This window comes from Rhinoderma darwinii, chromosome 2, assembly GCF_050947455.1.
Source record: "Rhinoderma darwinii isolate aRhiDar2 chromosome 2, aRhiDar2.hap1, whole genome shotgun sequence".
In the NCBI taxonomy this organism is placed as follows: domain Eukaryota; kingdom Metazoa; phylum Chordata; class Amphibia; order Anura; family Rhinodermatidae; genus Rhinoderma; species Rhinoderma darwinii.
This window is the reverse complement of record NC_134688.1, coordinates 98921301-98937230: the sequence shown is the minus strand read 5'-3', so window position 1 is coordinate 98937230 and position 15930 is coordinate 98921301. Positions and strand designations below refer to the sequence as shown.

The window sequence follows — 15930 nt, the reverse complement described above, 5'->3', positions numbered from 1 at the left end:
TTTAGTACTCTTCAATGCTTTATCATTGCCAATGCATCTGCAATTTCCACTCATACATTACCATATTTTGACCTATTGAAGTGTAGGAAAATGTGATGATGAGCTGTGGCATCATGACTTGTGAAGGCGAGTGGTGAAGGGCAGAGTTTGACAATGAAAAGGCCTCATAAAAATCCTGCTGCACACTATGTGTACCATTTATCAAGTTTCGGGACACCTACACATTACACCTACAGCTTTCATGACATCCCATTCTAATTTGTGAGTTCAATTACCGATGTCGGATGAGAGGGCCTGGCTCGCAATTTCTGTTCTAGTTCATCCCAAAGGTGTTGGATGAGGTTTAGGTCAGTGCTTTATGCGGGCCACTCAAGTTCTTCCACACCAAACTCCCCAATCCATGCTTTTATGGGCCTTTCTTTGTGCATTGGGGCGCAGTCGAGCTGGAACAGAAAAGTGCTTTCCAAAAACTGTTCCTACAAAGTTACAAGCATTCAATTGTCCAAAATGTCTTAGTATTCGAAAGCATTGAGATTTCCCGTGACTGGAACTACAACGCCATAGCATTATCCCCCTCCATAAAACTTTACAGTTGGCACACTGTAGTTAGGCAGGTAACATTCTCTTGGTATCCCCCAAACTCATATTAGTCCATCAGACTGCCAGATAGAATATTGTGACTTGTCACTCCACAGAACACGTTTTCATTGCTCTAGAGTCCAGTGGCAGCGTGCTTTACACCATCCATCCAACGGATGGCATTGTGCTTGGTGATTTAAGACTTGCATGCAGCTGCTCAGCCATGGAAACCCATACCATGTACATCCCGCGCACAGTTTTTGTGCTGATGTTAATGCCAGAGGACATTAGGAACTTTGCAGTTATTGAGTTGTCAGAGCGTTGGCGACTTTTATATACTATGCGCCTCAGCACTTGTCGGCCTGGCTCTGTAACTTTACGTGATCTGCCACTTTGTGGCTGAGTTGCTGTGGTACCTAAACACTTCCACTTAATATCACTGCATTCCACTGCAATAATATCACTCACAGTTGATCGTGGAATATCTTGAAGTGAAGAAATTTCGCAAACTAACTTGTTACAACAGTGCCAACCTATTACAGTACCACGCTGGAATTCAGTGAGCTCTTTAGAACAACCCATTCTTCCACAAATGATCATAAAGGCAAACTGCATGGCTAGGTGCTTGATTTTATACACCTGTGTCAATGGGGCTGAATGATACTTTTGTTTATATAGTTTGCGTATTTTTTTATATACATATATATATATATATATATATATATATATATATATATATATATATAATGAGAAAAAGAGTAAAGCAGCACAGCAACAGCAGTGGGTGCAGGCCTCCTAGGTTGAGGCTAGGAACCCTTGTTAATGAAATCCCAAAAAATGAAGAGGCAGCACTCCAAGGAAATTGGTGAAAAACAGTGGTGTGTTTATTCTTTGACAAAGATCCCATAGAGACGGATCGAAACGTTGCCTGCCTGGGGTGAATAAACACACCACTTTTTTTCACCAATTTCCTTGGAGTGCTGCTTCTTCATTTTTTTGGATTTTATATATATATATATATATATATATATATATATATATATATATATATATATATATATATATATATATAATGTAAGCAAGTGCTGGATTGTCACATTTTTGGGATTATAGATACCAGATTAAAATAATTGTACTACCTATAAAAGTATGCAGAGATAGAAATTTCAGTTTGCTGTGACTCATCAATTTATTAAATGATACATTTATCAAAGTTCTGTAATCATTTACCTACATTTGTTAAAAAGCGTTTTGCTCAAATTTTCCTATGAAGCATTATTTGCATGAATCAAACACTAACTCTAAATGTTTGGGTAAGAAGATGCTAGAAATCTTTTTCCATTTCCGTAGGATGAGTTGGGCCAACTGTAGGTTTGGATTTTAAGAGTAGCACCACCCAATTTTACAGTACACCTGAAAGAAAACAGTAATAAATGAATAAAGGTAGAAGCAATTAAAACCAAAAATGTAATACAACTTTGTTAGAATTTCACACTTGAATATTGATTTACAAATGTAGTTTTGAAATTTCATTATTTCTTGTCTCTCCACATTTTCAAAATTTTTTAGTTAAATTTGGCTCCTAACCGCCGCTCATAGTTAAATGTGGCTAACAGTGTATAAGAGGTTGGTGACCCCTGCTCTATATGGTTCATCTCACTCATTGTCATTGGCTTTCATCAGAAAAAAAATGTTAGGAAACCTTGTATGCCAGACTTATTGATTACCCCACTGTCATATGGTAAGGATCTCTGCAAAATCTAATGGTCTTGTATAGTGAAAACGGAGGAGAATCAGTGGATGAATAGGTCCATCCACCTTCAGGAGGTTTGTCATCTATATCCATTGTCTACCAAGCTTCAGAGAATATATTCTATTAATACATATCATTTAAACCTAGTGATTTCCCAATTGCTGGATCGACCTCAAAGTGGGTTTTATCTGGAGAACCCTTGCTTATACGAAAGCTGCTCCTGACATCAGTTGATCAGCTGATCACCACAGGTCCGACTGCTGAAACTTTACTCAATGAGCAGTGGACGTCCTTTCAAATCAATAGGTGACTATATAATATTATTCCTTCTCAATGATTTAGAATATTATAAAGAAGTTAATTTATTTCAGTAATTCAATTCAAAAAGTGAAACTCATATATTATCTAGATTCATTACACACAGAGTGATCTATTTCCAGCATTTTTTATCTTCTAATCTTGCTGATTCTGATTAACGGTTAATGAAAACCCAAAATGTAGTCCCTCATAAAATTAGAATATTATATAAGCCCAATTTCAACAATGATTTTTAATACCGAAATGTTGGCCTACTGAAAAGTATGTCCAGTATATGTCCTCAATACTTGGCCGGGTCTCCTTTTGCATGAATTACTGCATCAATGCGGTATGGCATGGAGGTGATCAGCCTGTGGCACTGCTGAGGTTTTATCAATGCGGCGTGGCATGGAGGCGATCAGCCTGTGGCACTGCTGAGGTGTTATGGAAGCCCAGGTTGCTTTGATAGCGGCCTTCAGCTTGTCTGCATTGTTGGGTCTGGTGTCTCATCTTCCTCTTGACAATACCCTATAGATTCTCTATGGGGTTTAGGTCAGGCAAGTTTGCTGGCCAATCAAGAACAGTGATACTGTGGTTATTACACCAGGTATTGGTACTTTTGGCAGTGTGGGCAGGTGCCAAGTCCTGCTGCGAAATCAAATCAGTATCTCCATAAAGCTTGTCAGCAGAGGGAGGCATGAAGTGCTCTAAAATTTCCTGACTCTGGACTTGATATCACACAGTGGACCAGCACTGTTGCTCAATGGTCCAAAGTCCTGTTTTCAGATGATAGTAAATGTTGCATTTCATTTGGAAATCCAGGTCCCAGAGTCTGGAAGAAGAGTGGAGAGGCGTCAATCCAAGTTACTTGCAGTCCAGTGTGAAGTTTCCACAGTCAGTGATGGTTTGGGGAGCCATGTCATCTACTAAATTTGGGGTTTTCATTAACTGTTTGCCATAATCTTCAACATTAAAAGAAAAAAAACTGCTGGAAATAGATCACTCTGCGTGTAATGAATGTATATAATAAAGGAGTTTCACTTTTTGAATGAATTACTCAAATAAATTAACTTTTTTATGATATTCTAATTCATTGAGAAGAACTAGTATATACCAGATTGGACACTGCTAGATGTAGTAGATCTGAGCTCTGAGTGATAAAGCAGCGGATCCCTCTATGACGTATATCGCCTAACATGTGGGATAACCCTTTTAAAGGTATATGACTATAATTGGATTGGAGGCATGATCTACTCAGTGTGTTAAAGAGGCTCTGTCACCAGATTTTGCAACCCCTATCTGCTATTGCAGCAGATAGGCGCTGCAATGTAGATTACAGTAACGTTTTTATTTTTAAAAAACGAGCATTTTTGGCCAAGTTATGAGCATTTTTGTAGTTATGCAAATGAGGCTTGCAAAAGTCCAAGTGGGTGTGTTTAAAAGTAAAAGTCCAAGTGGGCGTGTATTATGTGCGTACATCGGGGCGTGTTTAATACTTTCACTAGCTGGGCGCTCTGAAGAGAAGTAACATCCTCTTCTCTTCAGAACGCCCAGCTTCTGACAGTGCAGATCTGTGACGTCACTCACAGGTCCTGCATCGTGACGGCCACATCGGCACCAGAGGCTACAGTTGATTCTGCAGCAGCATCAGCGTTTGCAGTTAAGTCGATCTTACCTGCAAACGCTGATGCTGCTGCAGAATCAACTGTAGCCTCTGGTGCCGATGTGGCCGTCACGATGCAGGACCTGTGAGTGACGTCACAGATCTGCACTGTCAGAAGCTGGGCGTTCTGAAGAGAAGTGGATGATACTTCTCTTCAGAGCGCCCAGCTAGTAAAAGTATTAAAAACGCCCCGATGTACGCACATAATACACGCCCACTTGGACTTTTACTTTTAAACACACCCACTTGAACTTTTGCAAGCCTCATTTGCATAACTACAAAAATGCTCATAACTTGGCCAAAAATGCTCGTTTTTTAAAAATAAAAACGTTACTGTAATCTACATTGCAGCGCCTATCTGCTGCAATAGCAGATAGGGGTTGCAAAATCTGGTGACAGAGCCTCTTTAAGCCCAGAGAATTGGGGCCATCCTATAAATCCAGGTCTCCAGCCAAATAAAGTCCTCTTAACTTCCGCGTCATCATCTTTTAGATGCTGAATTCTGATTATTATGATCCCTCTATAACAATAAAGACATACTACCTGGGCAGTGTAGGCTATAAAGTATATAAAAAAAAATGATGCCCATTAGCTACCATATAGTCATTACCAGCTGAAAAAATACTTACAGACTATCAGGACGAGTAACATAGCAAAGGGTGTACATTGCCATATCAAACTCGGGACTGGATCCAATAAAAAAAGAACCAACAGTTTTCAAATAGGTAGACCACTTAAACTGGAAAGCGAACACATCAGGATAACTGGTCCACTATGGAGACACAAAGACATGACATCAGAACAAACATTACATGATAAAAGGATAACACAGTCCGTTCGTATTCTACTAAATTGTTTAGCAAGTTTTCTGTAACTGCACTTTTTTGCCAACAATTATTACTATATGAAGAAGAACAGACTGGCGGGCAGTGTCGAAACAGGAGCAGGGGGTGAAAACAAACAACTAATGCTAATCCCGGTCTCCGTAGCCATGGCGACACATTCCACTGTTGTCCATGCAGTCTGACCTCCTGGGATGACGTTTCATCCTATGTGACTGCTGCAGCCTGTGATTGGCTGCAGTAGTCACATGGGATGAAATATCATCCCAGGAGGCCGGCCTAGACGGAAAAGTTTAGAGCTCTGGGTAAGTATAAGCTTTTTTTTTTCCGAGTTGCAATTTTTGCAGCGGCAAAAACCGGAACATCTGCTATTTGTTGCAGCTTTTACCCCTCCATTGAATTAAATTGGCAAATACCAGAAAAGTAGTGATTCCGAAGCATAAATTTACTTGCTGCAAATTTAAAAAAACTGCACCGCAGGTCAATTTATGAATGGTTATTCAGCAAATTTTTTATGCATCATGTGGATGAGGTTTGTTCAAATCTGATCCACTCGCAGCTACTGTATTACGCTGCAGATTTTCCGCAATTAATTCCGTTGCGGAAAATCCACAGTTTTTAATCTACATGTGGACGTACCTTTTAATGCACACTTAGGCTAAGTTCACACTACCATTATGTTCCATTTAGGGCTCTAAACGGAAGAGATGAACGAGAGTCCAAACGGAAAGCATCACTTCTGTTTGAATTACCATTGATTTCAATGGTAATTCTTTTGTCAGATGCATTTAGCTTGCCTCCATTCGCTAGGTTTACGTTTTTTTTTCGCGGAAGCAAAAGTGCTTAGTGAATGCAAAGGGAATGCATCTGAAACTAAAGAATTACTATTGAAACCAATAATAATTCAAACGGAAGCGATTTCTGTTTGGAGTCTCGTTCATCTCTTCCTCTGACGGAAGAGCCCTAAACGGAACATAACGGTAGTGTGAACTTACCCTTACAGATTGACCATCCCACATTTGTTGTTGGTGTGAGAAGGCAAATGTTGTGAATTTAAATGCAACTTTTTAACCTGTGCAATTTCCAACAAAATCAGGCGTAAACGGAATAATTAAAGAGGGCACTGTGCCTGATGTAAATATAAATGAATGATATAAACCTCTAACTTCTGGTAATTACATGCGGGTATTAAAAAATGTATTTAAGGTTCTAGTGCTTCTGGTATTTGTAGTGCTCACCGTGACCATTCCCAAAAGTCTAATTCTCTATTTAGTGTGATGAAACCAATTCATCCTGTTCAAATATCGCCACATAGTGGTGTTTATGCTAACTACATCCATGGGACGACGGCACACATTTTTGTGCCAGTTCTGACTCACTGTTTAATTACATTGGTGCATCGTTGCTGTCTAGGTACAATAATTCAGCCACTGAAATGCAAATTACTATTCATTATTTACACTATTAGCACACATGGAAACGAATGATTCTTCTTGCAGAAATCACCTGAAAACCATGTACATGCTGTACAATCAACCCCGTGATGTACGGAACAGATTTCCAGTCGCAGAAATTTCTACAACAAATCTGCCGTATGTGAACTTACATATAAGGTTCATGCTCCCTTAAAATAGATCCCAACAGAGGATAAAAGGAAACTTTTCATAGATGTTTTCTTCTTCCTACTGAAGATAATTGGTCAAAATACCTTTTTAAAACATTATTATTATTATTATTATTATTATTATTATTATTATTGTTGTTGTTATTATTATTGATATTATTATTATTATTATTATTATTATTATTATTATTATTATTATGATGGGCTCATTTTTTCTCATTATTTGTTCATTTGTTTTGAATACTTGTAATTTTTCTGTTTGTTACTTTCCTAATTGTAAAGTGCAGCGGAATATGTTGGCGATATATAAATAAACATTGATATCATTATTATATATTCTACTTTGAAATTTTCACTATGGAAATGTAGGCTAGTTAATGTTAGACTTGGGCTATACCGTAGATTGCCCCCATCATAGTTATGGCGTCACATTGCTGTCTGCTGTGTTTCCTGCAGTTAACAAACGTAAGAACTTGTCTAGTGAGCAAAATATCAGACTGCAGTGGTAGATCAACCGCCTCATTGGATGGAAATGCAGCACGTCACATCTTTGTTGCGTTGGGACAATCCGACACTATGGATGGTAGTGTCTGCGGGGGGTTATATCTGGCAAAGTCCACTATGTAGCCAAAGGCTTCTACAGACTAGTTTCAATATTGTTGAATATTTGTAAAGTAAACCGTGAAACATCTACGACCCCGAAGGCAACGGTATAACTATTATCACCAACTAACTAGTGACAGATGTATCAAACCTACCGGTCCATCTGAACTGTAGCTGAGATAGTTAATCTGACCAGCCTTCTCCATCAGATAAAGATGCACCCAGCTATGAAATCCTGATATTTTTCCTTTGTGGATTTCACCTGCGTACAGAAAACATTGATCACCTAATAGTTATGATTTCTAATAATTTATTGGTGCAATAATAAAACGTCACCCATATTAAATAAATATAAAATACACACACACACAAAAATAGATACATGACGGCTTTCTGGATGCTGCTTGCCCATGCCTGGACAGCGTGTGGTCTTTGTAATTTCAGCTTTTCATTTAATTTCAGTCATAAGCTCATTAACAAGCCTTTCTTATCCTGTAATTTTCTTGGTATCTGTCGTTGGAATTGCGTTTATATGTGTTTGGAATATTTATCTTACCATGGAAGACATGTTCAAAGCCTGAAGAGTCCAAGGAACCTTTTGAGCGTGTGTATAGTCCAAACCACATTTCCCGCAGGTCTCTCTCAAAGCTCTCAACTGATGTGTAATAACCTGTTCATCAACACAATATGTCAGACATTGCACGAAGTAAGACTCGCCATTGTTAATGTTATTTCCCAAGATAACGGTTATAAGTGGTGTACCCCAAGGTTCAGTTCTGTGCCCGCTATTATTTAAATTGTTTATCAATCATATAGAAGATTGGATTAAAAGCAAGGCTTCTATTTTTGCAGATGACACCAAGATATGTAGTATAACAAGATATTTCTATGTTACGGGCCGACTTGGACACACTGAGTGTTTGGGAATCTATTAGGTGAATTAGATTCATTGTAGATACATGTAAGGTTATGCACCTGGCTACTAATAATCCACATGCAGTGTTGGACTGGAGTACCTTGGGCACACCAGAGGAAATAATTCTTTGGGCACACCCATCAGCTATATAGAAATAATGCGATTACTTTTAATAGTGCAATAGAATGTGTGTAGTAAACCAAAGACCAATATTACCACCACATAGTAACAATATAGTGGTAGACACCAGTCCTACACGAGCGCTCTGCAGACCGTATAACTTAAAGGAATTTTTACCATCTTAGACATTTATGGCATATCCACAGGAAATACCAAAAATGTCTGACAGATGCGGGAACCAGCTCTGGGACCCGTACCTATATCTAGAACTGACCGCAGAATCCAGACGGAGACCAGTGGAGAGAGGGTCACGCGTGTGCGCATCTCTCTCCATTCTGTTCAATGGGTGTTACGGAAACAGCCGAGCAGTTGTTTCCAATAACAACCATACAACAGAATAGAGAGAGCTGCGCACAACCGTGTCCATCTCTCCACTGGTCTCCGCCTGGATTCTGCTGTCAGTTCTAGATATAGGTGCGGGTCCCAAAACACGAAATAAATATGCATTGCTGCTCAATCTACTTACAATAGTGAGATTCTTAGCTCACATTTTGATCAAATTGTGTGAGCCCACCTGCCACGACAAGGCAACCTCTATAAGGTGGGTCCCTAAGGAAAGAATTATTTCCCTTTTATGGCAGATTGGCTCATACCCGAATGGGTTTAATTTTGTCTCCCTCTAGATGAAAAAGGGGAAACAAAGTAATACAATTTACCCCTACCCCTTACCTTATCCATATCCTCTCCCTTTCCCTGGTTCAACTTGATTGACATCTATCTTTTTTCAACCATACTATGTAACTACGTAACATATCAGTAGTGGCACAAAGAGAAATCTGTCTATGCCCATAACATATAAGGTCTATTTAAATGTATTTATTCATAAATGCCATTGTTGAAAATACAAATGAAAATTCTCAAATAGACGCAAATTAAGAAATCTACACAGGACGCACAGTTTTAAGAAATGTAAAAGGGAAAATAAGCATATGATCACTTGTCATGGGGAACTACTTTAGTTAGCTAAACACTAGGATTTTTAACAATAGGGGGCAGTCATACGCGGCAGAGTTTCCCTTTAACAAGTATTTCTAAATGTGCTATGAGTATAAATAACTGCGATGCTATAGCATGACACCACACAGGGAGAGACTAGAGGCAGTACTATCTGTACCTACATCATTCTACATGTAAAGGTATGTGCTGCTCTCCTTAGCCAGGTGACCACCACATTGCACCGCAACCAAAGCACAAAGATAATTGTCACTTGGCTGTCACATGGGCTGCTGCTGTGCAAAGAAGGGAACACTATTCAGGTATATATGGAAGAAGTTCATTCTAATTTTCCCTGATGTAATACATGGTGCTACGATTGAATCAAAGCTTTGGTGTACCTTTTGAGATTAAAAAACTGGAAAGTTTTTTTGTGACAGTAGTTTGGAATACTTCATATAGAAAAGCATTTTGTTCTTGGATCTCTTCGTTGCTGACAGATTCTGCAGTCCCTGTGTTCTTAACATAATTGTCCAGTAAAGAGATGAGTCGGGAAAAAGTTGGACGGGTAAACAGTTTGGCTTCATTGACATAGCCAAAAAGCCTAAGGGTGGAAAATGAGACTTTAATTAGTGGGGCATAAATACACTCAGGACAACAAGAATAGGATTTATACAGACAAGAACTTATATTATCCAAAGACATGACTTTACGATTTTGCATACGTAATTCCCGGTAGGATTCAGCCCTACAGTACTACACATGGAAGTTTTAGGCTCAGCTGCACAGTGATGCTGGTGGCAGAAAAGATACCACAAATGCATACAATGGGTGTAAATGATCTGATAAATCACATTATCTTTTACATCATGTGGACGGTGCATGTGTGTCATCTACCTGCAGAAGAGATGTACTGTGGAGGTAGTGAGATGTTCTAGGCCGTGGTCTGCTGCGAAACCTTGGTTCCTACCTACCCACCTAAACATTGTTGCAGAACAAGTCAACCCCTTCATTGCAGTGGTATTCCCTGATGGCAGTGGCCTCTTTCAGCAGGATAATGCACCTTGCCACACTGCAAAAATTGTTCAGGAATGGTTTGAGGAACATGAGAAAGAGTTTAAGGTGTTCACGTGGCCTGCAAATTTTTCAGCTCTCAATCTGATCGATCTTCTGTGGGATGTGTTGGAAAAACAAGTCTGATACTTGTAGGTCCCACCTCACAACTTACAGGACTCAAAGGATCTCCTGCTAACGTCTTGGTGCCAGATACTAAAGGACACCTGCAGAGGTCTTGTAGAGTCCATGCCTCAGGTCAGAGCTGTTGGTGGCATGGGGGACCTACACAATATTAGGCAGGTGGTTTAAATATAATGGCTGAATGGAGTGCCTGTGTTCCCTCTTTTATCGTTGATTTATTTGCTTTAATTTAATTACAATACTGGTATATTTTTACATAGAATGCTTTCATATTGGCTAGCGTGGATTTGATAGAGGAACTGTGTATGTCCTGACCTGTCTCTCTGGTCTAAAAGGAAATAGTATAGAAACATAGATAAGAAACAATGCATATATAGCTATACACCTACTATATGTGTAGTACAAAGGACCATGTTGTCAACTTACTTTTGGCTGGAAAAGTCAGACCCTGTGCCAGTCTGGGAGCTGGTTACCTTGTGCTGAAGGTTCAGGATAATGTCACCATTGGCAGCTCTGTTTACATCATCCACGTACAGCTGCTCAGACAGGTTCTGAATCTCATCATTAGTGACAGCAAACTGTGATGCTCGAGGAGGTTTCTCTGTCACCCAAAGTATAAAAGTGTTATTGACACATAACTGTTCAAAAAATAGTTCATTTATTTTAACAGAGTAGACCATCTGTACCAGGATACAGCTATGATTAGTGACTGCAGCTTGGCTTCGTTGTATATAAGGAAGTTTACTGTATTTGGGCAACTTTTGGAGGCATTATACTGTATAGGGCAGCTATCGGGGCATTATACTGTATGAGGGCAGTTATGGGGGCATTATACCGTATGAGGGCAGCTATGGGGGCATTATACAATGTGGGGGCAGCTATGGGGGCATTATACTGTATGGCGCAGCTATGGGGCATTATACTGTATGGGGCAGCTATGGGGGCATTACACTGTATGAGGGCAGTTGTGGGGGCATTATACTATGTGGGGGCAGCTATGAGGGCATTATACTATATGGGGCAGCTATGGGGATATTATGCTGCATGTGGGAAGCTAAGGGTGCATTATACTGTGTGGGGCAGCTATGGGGCATTATACTGTGTGAGAGGCACTATATGGGCATTATACTGTGTGGGACAGCTATACGGGGCATTATCCTGTGTGGGGGCAGCTATAGGGGCATTATACTATGTGAAGGTCTATTATACTGCGGGGCCACTAAGAGGTTATTATAATATGTGGGGGACGTGATTTATGTTTTTTCCTTAGACAATGCAGGTTTCTTTTTTTTATCATTTTTATACACATCCTTTTTGCTATTTCAGGATTTTTATTCTTAAAGTTTGAAAATAATAGTAAAAAAAATAATCTTTTTTACTTCTCAGCTATTTTTTTTTGGGTAATAACATAGTTTTACCCTAAAATAGACCTTTTATTTGTGATCGTCATTGTTTACCGTAAATTTAAATATATTACATGTCTATATTAGGGTAATTGGGTGCGGGCTAGCGTTACGACAATGATTGGCGGGGGGGAGAACATTTTTTTGGGGGTGGGTATTTTATGTGTATTTATTATAAAAAAAATTTAGACTTTACTTTACCTTTATTTTTTTATTACTATGGTCTGTCCCTCAGAGGTCAAAAAAGACCTTTGGGGAACTGTATATATATATTTATTTATTTTTACACCATGCTTTTCCACTGTAATTGCAGCTGCACAGCAGCCCCAGTTACAGGGGAAATCAGCCCTTTTATAGTGACGATCGTCACTAATAGGGCTGTGCTGGGTCTAGTAAGACCCAGCAGCAATCTGTCACTAACAGCACCCGGCGATCATGTGACCAGTCACATGAACACCGGGACCAATAGAGGCAGCGGAGCGGCCGCTACCTCTATTCCTATACACAGCGGATCGGAGAAGACAGAAGCAGCGGAAGCTGCTTCTATCTTCTCCTCAGGGTCCCCAGCAGTCACTGACAGCCAGAGACCCAACATTCAAAAACCTGCGCCGTAAAAATTATATGGCGCGGGTTTTAAGGACCCTGACCGCTGGCCGTAAAAACACAGCCAGCGGTCAGGAACCAGTTATACAATGTGGGGGCAGCTATGGGAGCATTACTCTGTGCGGGGGCAACCATAGGGGCATTATAGTTTGTGGGGCAGCTATAGGAGCATTATACTATGTGGAGCATACTAAGGAGTCATTATACTGTGTGGGCGGCCCACTGGGTTGGGACCCACTCAGATGTGTCCCCCCCGTGCTAAACCCCTAGCTACGCGTCTGTGTTCTACACATCTCCAACACAAAGGGGAGACAGCAGGTATAAAAGTGTGCAACCTGGAAGGCACGCTGTACCACGGCGGCAAAATATAAAATCCTGCCTCCTGGAATCTACTTTCCATGGAAGATTTATGAGTCATGGTGTATAAACGGTCTTTTTGTTGAGTCGTAAAATTTAAGCCTAGATCTCTTTCCCAGTTTAACAATTAAAGGACGAGTGTCGCGAAAAAAAATTTTTTTATATCAATTTGCTTTTAGTATTGTATTAAAAAATGTTTTATTTATTTGTATGTTTGTGTTTTACTTTTATTTATTTTTTAACTTTTTCTTCTCTATGGGGGCTGCCATTTTTTTTTCCATCTCTGTATGTGTCGATACAGCCCCATAGTAAATGCGAACGGGGCCCGTTCCATCCACTATGCTGTACGCCGTCTGTGTGGGAACAGCGCATGCACCGCTCCCACACAGTCAAAATTGAAAATCTTCGGCCGAGCGACGTCCGGCGCCATTTTCTTGTGGACCGGAATAGTAAGATTACTACTTCCGGTCGCGGCTTCCAGACTGTGTTCTGAAGCAAGCACGAGGAGCGGAGGGAGCGGACGGACCGGAGGGAGCGGCGGCGGCAGGAGCAGGTAAGTTAGGTCTGTGTGTGTATGTACGTGTTTTAGTGTGTGATTACTACTGTATGTAAACCTACTACACTGTGTGTTAGCTCAAAAAATGGCGACACACAGTGTAGGAGGTTTGACCGTTCAATACCCTCCTTTCTCCTGGCATTAGCCAGGATAAAGGAGGGGGGATTCTGTGAGCTCACTAGAGCGAGTGTGTATTCTCAAATTTTGCAGCATAAAGCAATGTGGTTGCTTTACCACATGCCAATGCTGCAATTTTGGGAATTGCTCCATCTAGTGACCAGCACTGGGAAATGTTATAAATTAGAATCTAATTTATAATATTTCCTGACTCGTAAAAAAATTTAAAAAATTAGAAGAATGTTTAATCATTTATACACTAACTGTTTAACTAAAAAAAAAAAAAAAATTCTAGCGACACATTACCTTTAAGTGTTTTTAACACAATGGCTATCATTACATGAAACACTATGAAACACCATTTTATGTGACATTATACCTGGTATTTTATGGTAACTATGGATTTAACATTATGGTCATAAAGACTATTATATCCAAAAAATGATAAATACATAAATCAATTATAAATGTATTAGTAATAATAATTTGTAATAATTACAAATCGGAAAACTGAAGCATGAACTAACATTGTAAAAAAGAACAAACAATTCAGCTATAAAATATTCAAAATATATCTTTTTTTTAACTAATTCATGAAGATGTCACTAATATGGAGACAAAATTGCACTTTAAAATGTGTAAAATACAACATTAGGCTGCTTTCAGACATCAATAATATGGGCGCATTTTAGCGCCAGTATTACTGATGACCTCCAACAGTTGAACCCAGACTAATACCGCAATACCCAGACCTCCCACAGTTGTACTGAACTGGACTTTGATCATCATAGGCTCCTATGTTGTTATAAATCCAGTTTGGTAGACTTGTGGGAAGACCAGGTATTATAGCCATAAAATGGACATTAAAATGCGCCCGTATTACTGACGTCTGAAAGCAGCCTTGCGTGACCTTGCACGACCATGCTTTTGTGTCCATAATTCATCCGCATTTTTGTAGATAAATTGCGGACTAATTTATTTATATGGCCCCATGGTTTTCACGTGCTGGGGCTGCGAATTTGGGCCGCAAAAACTCAGGTCAAGTCTGGATTTGCGGCTTCACAAACTGGTGACATCAAATTTTTTATTTGCGGTTCTGTGAATCTTGATGACACACGGATGCACAACAAACGTTTTTTTGCGGATGAATGGACTGCAACAAATCTGTGCTTCTGCGGCCCACAACACCACTACAGTTGTATGCATTAGGCCTTATACAAAATAAAATTAATCCTCTCGGGGGAATAATAAAAAATCCCAAAAATAGTTAAATAACGTTTTTAGTAGTGTACAAAAAATAAAAAAATATTAAAAGTTAAAAAAAATCCCCCTTTTCCCATTTTTCCTCTAAAAGGCCTTTTTGACCGGCTACATTTTTCCGATTTTACCTCTCAGCCTTTCAGCAGCCAAAAGACATCGCTGTAGACGAAGCACCTGCACCGCCTGCCGTCTAAAGACGGTGGGTGGTCGTTAAGGAGTTAAATAATTTACAAAACATCATGTCATGTAATACCATTATTACACAAATAGTAGTAGTAAATTATGAGACCCTAGAAAACACCAACAAACCCCCCCCCTATCTATTCTACCCCCCCCCCCCCCCCGTGTCACTACCTGAAAAGCATGTAAAGATATTATAATAGGGAAACAGGTGTTAACATTAATTTATTTAAAAAACAATTGGGTTCAAAGGCTGACATGGCTGTTAAATATTAAAAGGAAAGCTGCAAACACAGATTTCATTAAAGAAAATGTGCAAAAATATGAACAATTTACAAATATTGAGCAATTCTTAACAACCCCATAAAGCAGAGAGTAATATTACAAGCGTCTCACGTGGTGTTAGCAGTTTAGCTCCACAAATTACGCATGGTAAGAGCCACAGCAGAACAAAAGAGCTCTTCATGATGTAGAATCTGCAACTAAAGTCCTTCAGACCTAACTGTAACCGCCTCTTTTATAGACCTCTTGTCTCAGTGACCGCAGGGGGCCGGCACATACACAAAACTAACCCTGTGTGTCCCAAAAACCTTGCATACTAATGCCAAAGTACTGTAGATGTATAGCCCACGAACAACAGGAGCGTCTTTTAAAACTTGTGGCCACATGATTTTGTCAAGATTAGGCTGCATTCACATCTGCGTCAGGGCTCCGTTCCAATATTTTGTCTGAGCTTTCCGTCAGAACGGAGCCATGACTGACACAAACGGAAACCATAGGTTTCCGTTTCCATCACCATTGATTTCAATGGTGACGGATCCGGTGTAAATGGTTTCAGTTTGTCTCCGTTGTACAAGGGTTCTGTCA

General features: G+C 39.7%; 1 protein-coding gene across 1 annotated transcript; it reads right to left on the bottom strand.

The window, feature by feature from the left end:
- Positions 1–1743: 1743 nt before the first annotated feature.
- Positions 1744–15549, bottom strand: LOC142740734 (uridylate-specific endoribonuclease D-like). The gene is made up of 7 exons (XM_075850153.1): positions 15460–15549; positions 11014–11188; positions 9792–9994; positions 7918–8031; positions 7517–7623; positions 4922–5064; positions 1744–1992 (listed from the first exon to the last, which is right to left on the bottom strand). The coding sequence occupies exons 1-7, from the start codon at positions 15527–15529 to the stop codon at positions 1881–1883; spliced, it is 924 nt and encodes a 307-aa protein (XP_075706268.1). The 5' UTR covers positions 15530–15549; the 3' UTR covers positions 1744–1880.
- Positions 15550–15930: the final 381 nt, after the last annotated feature.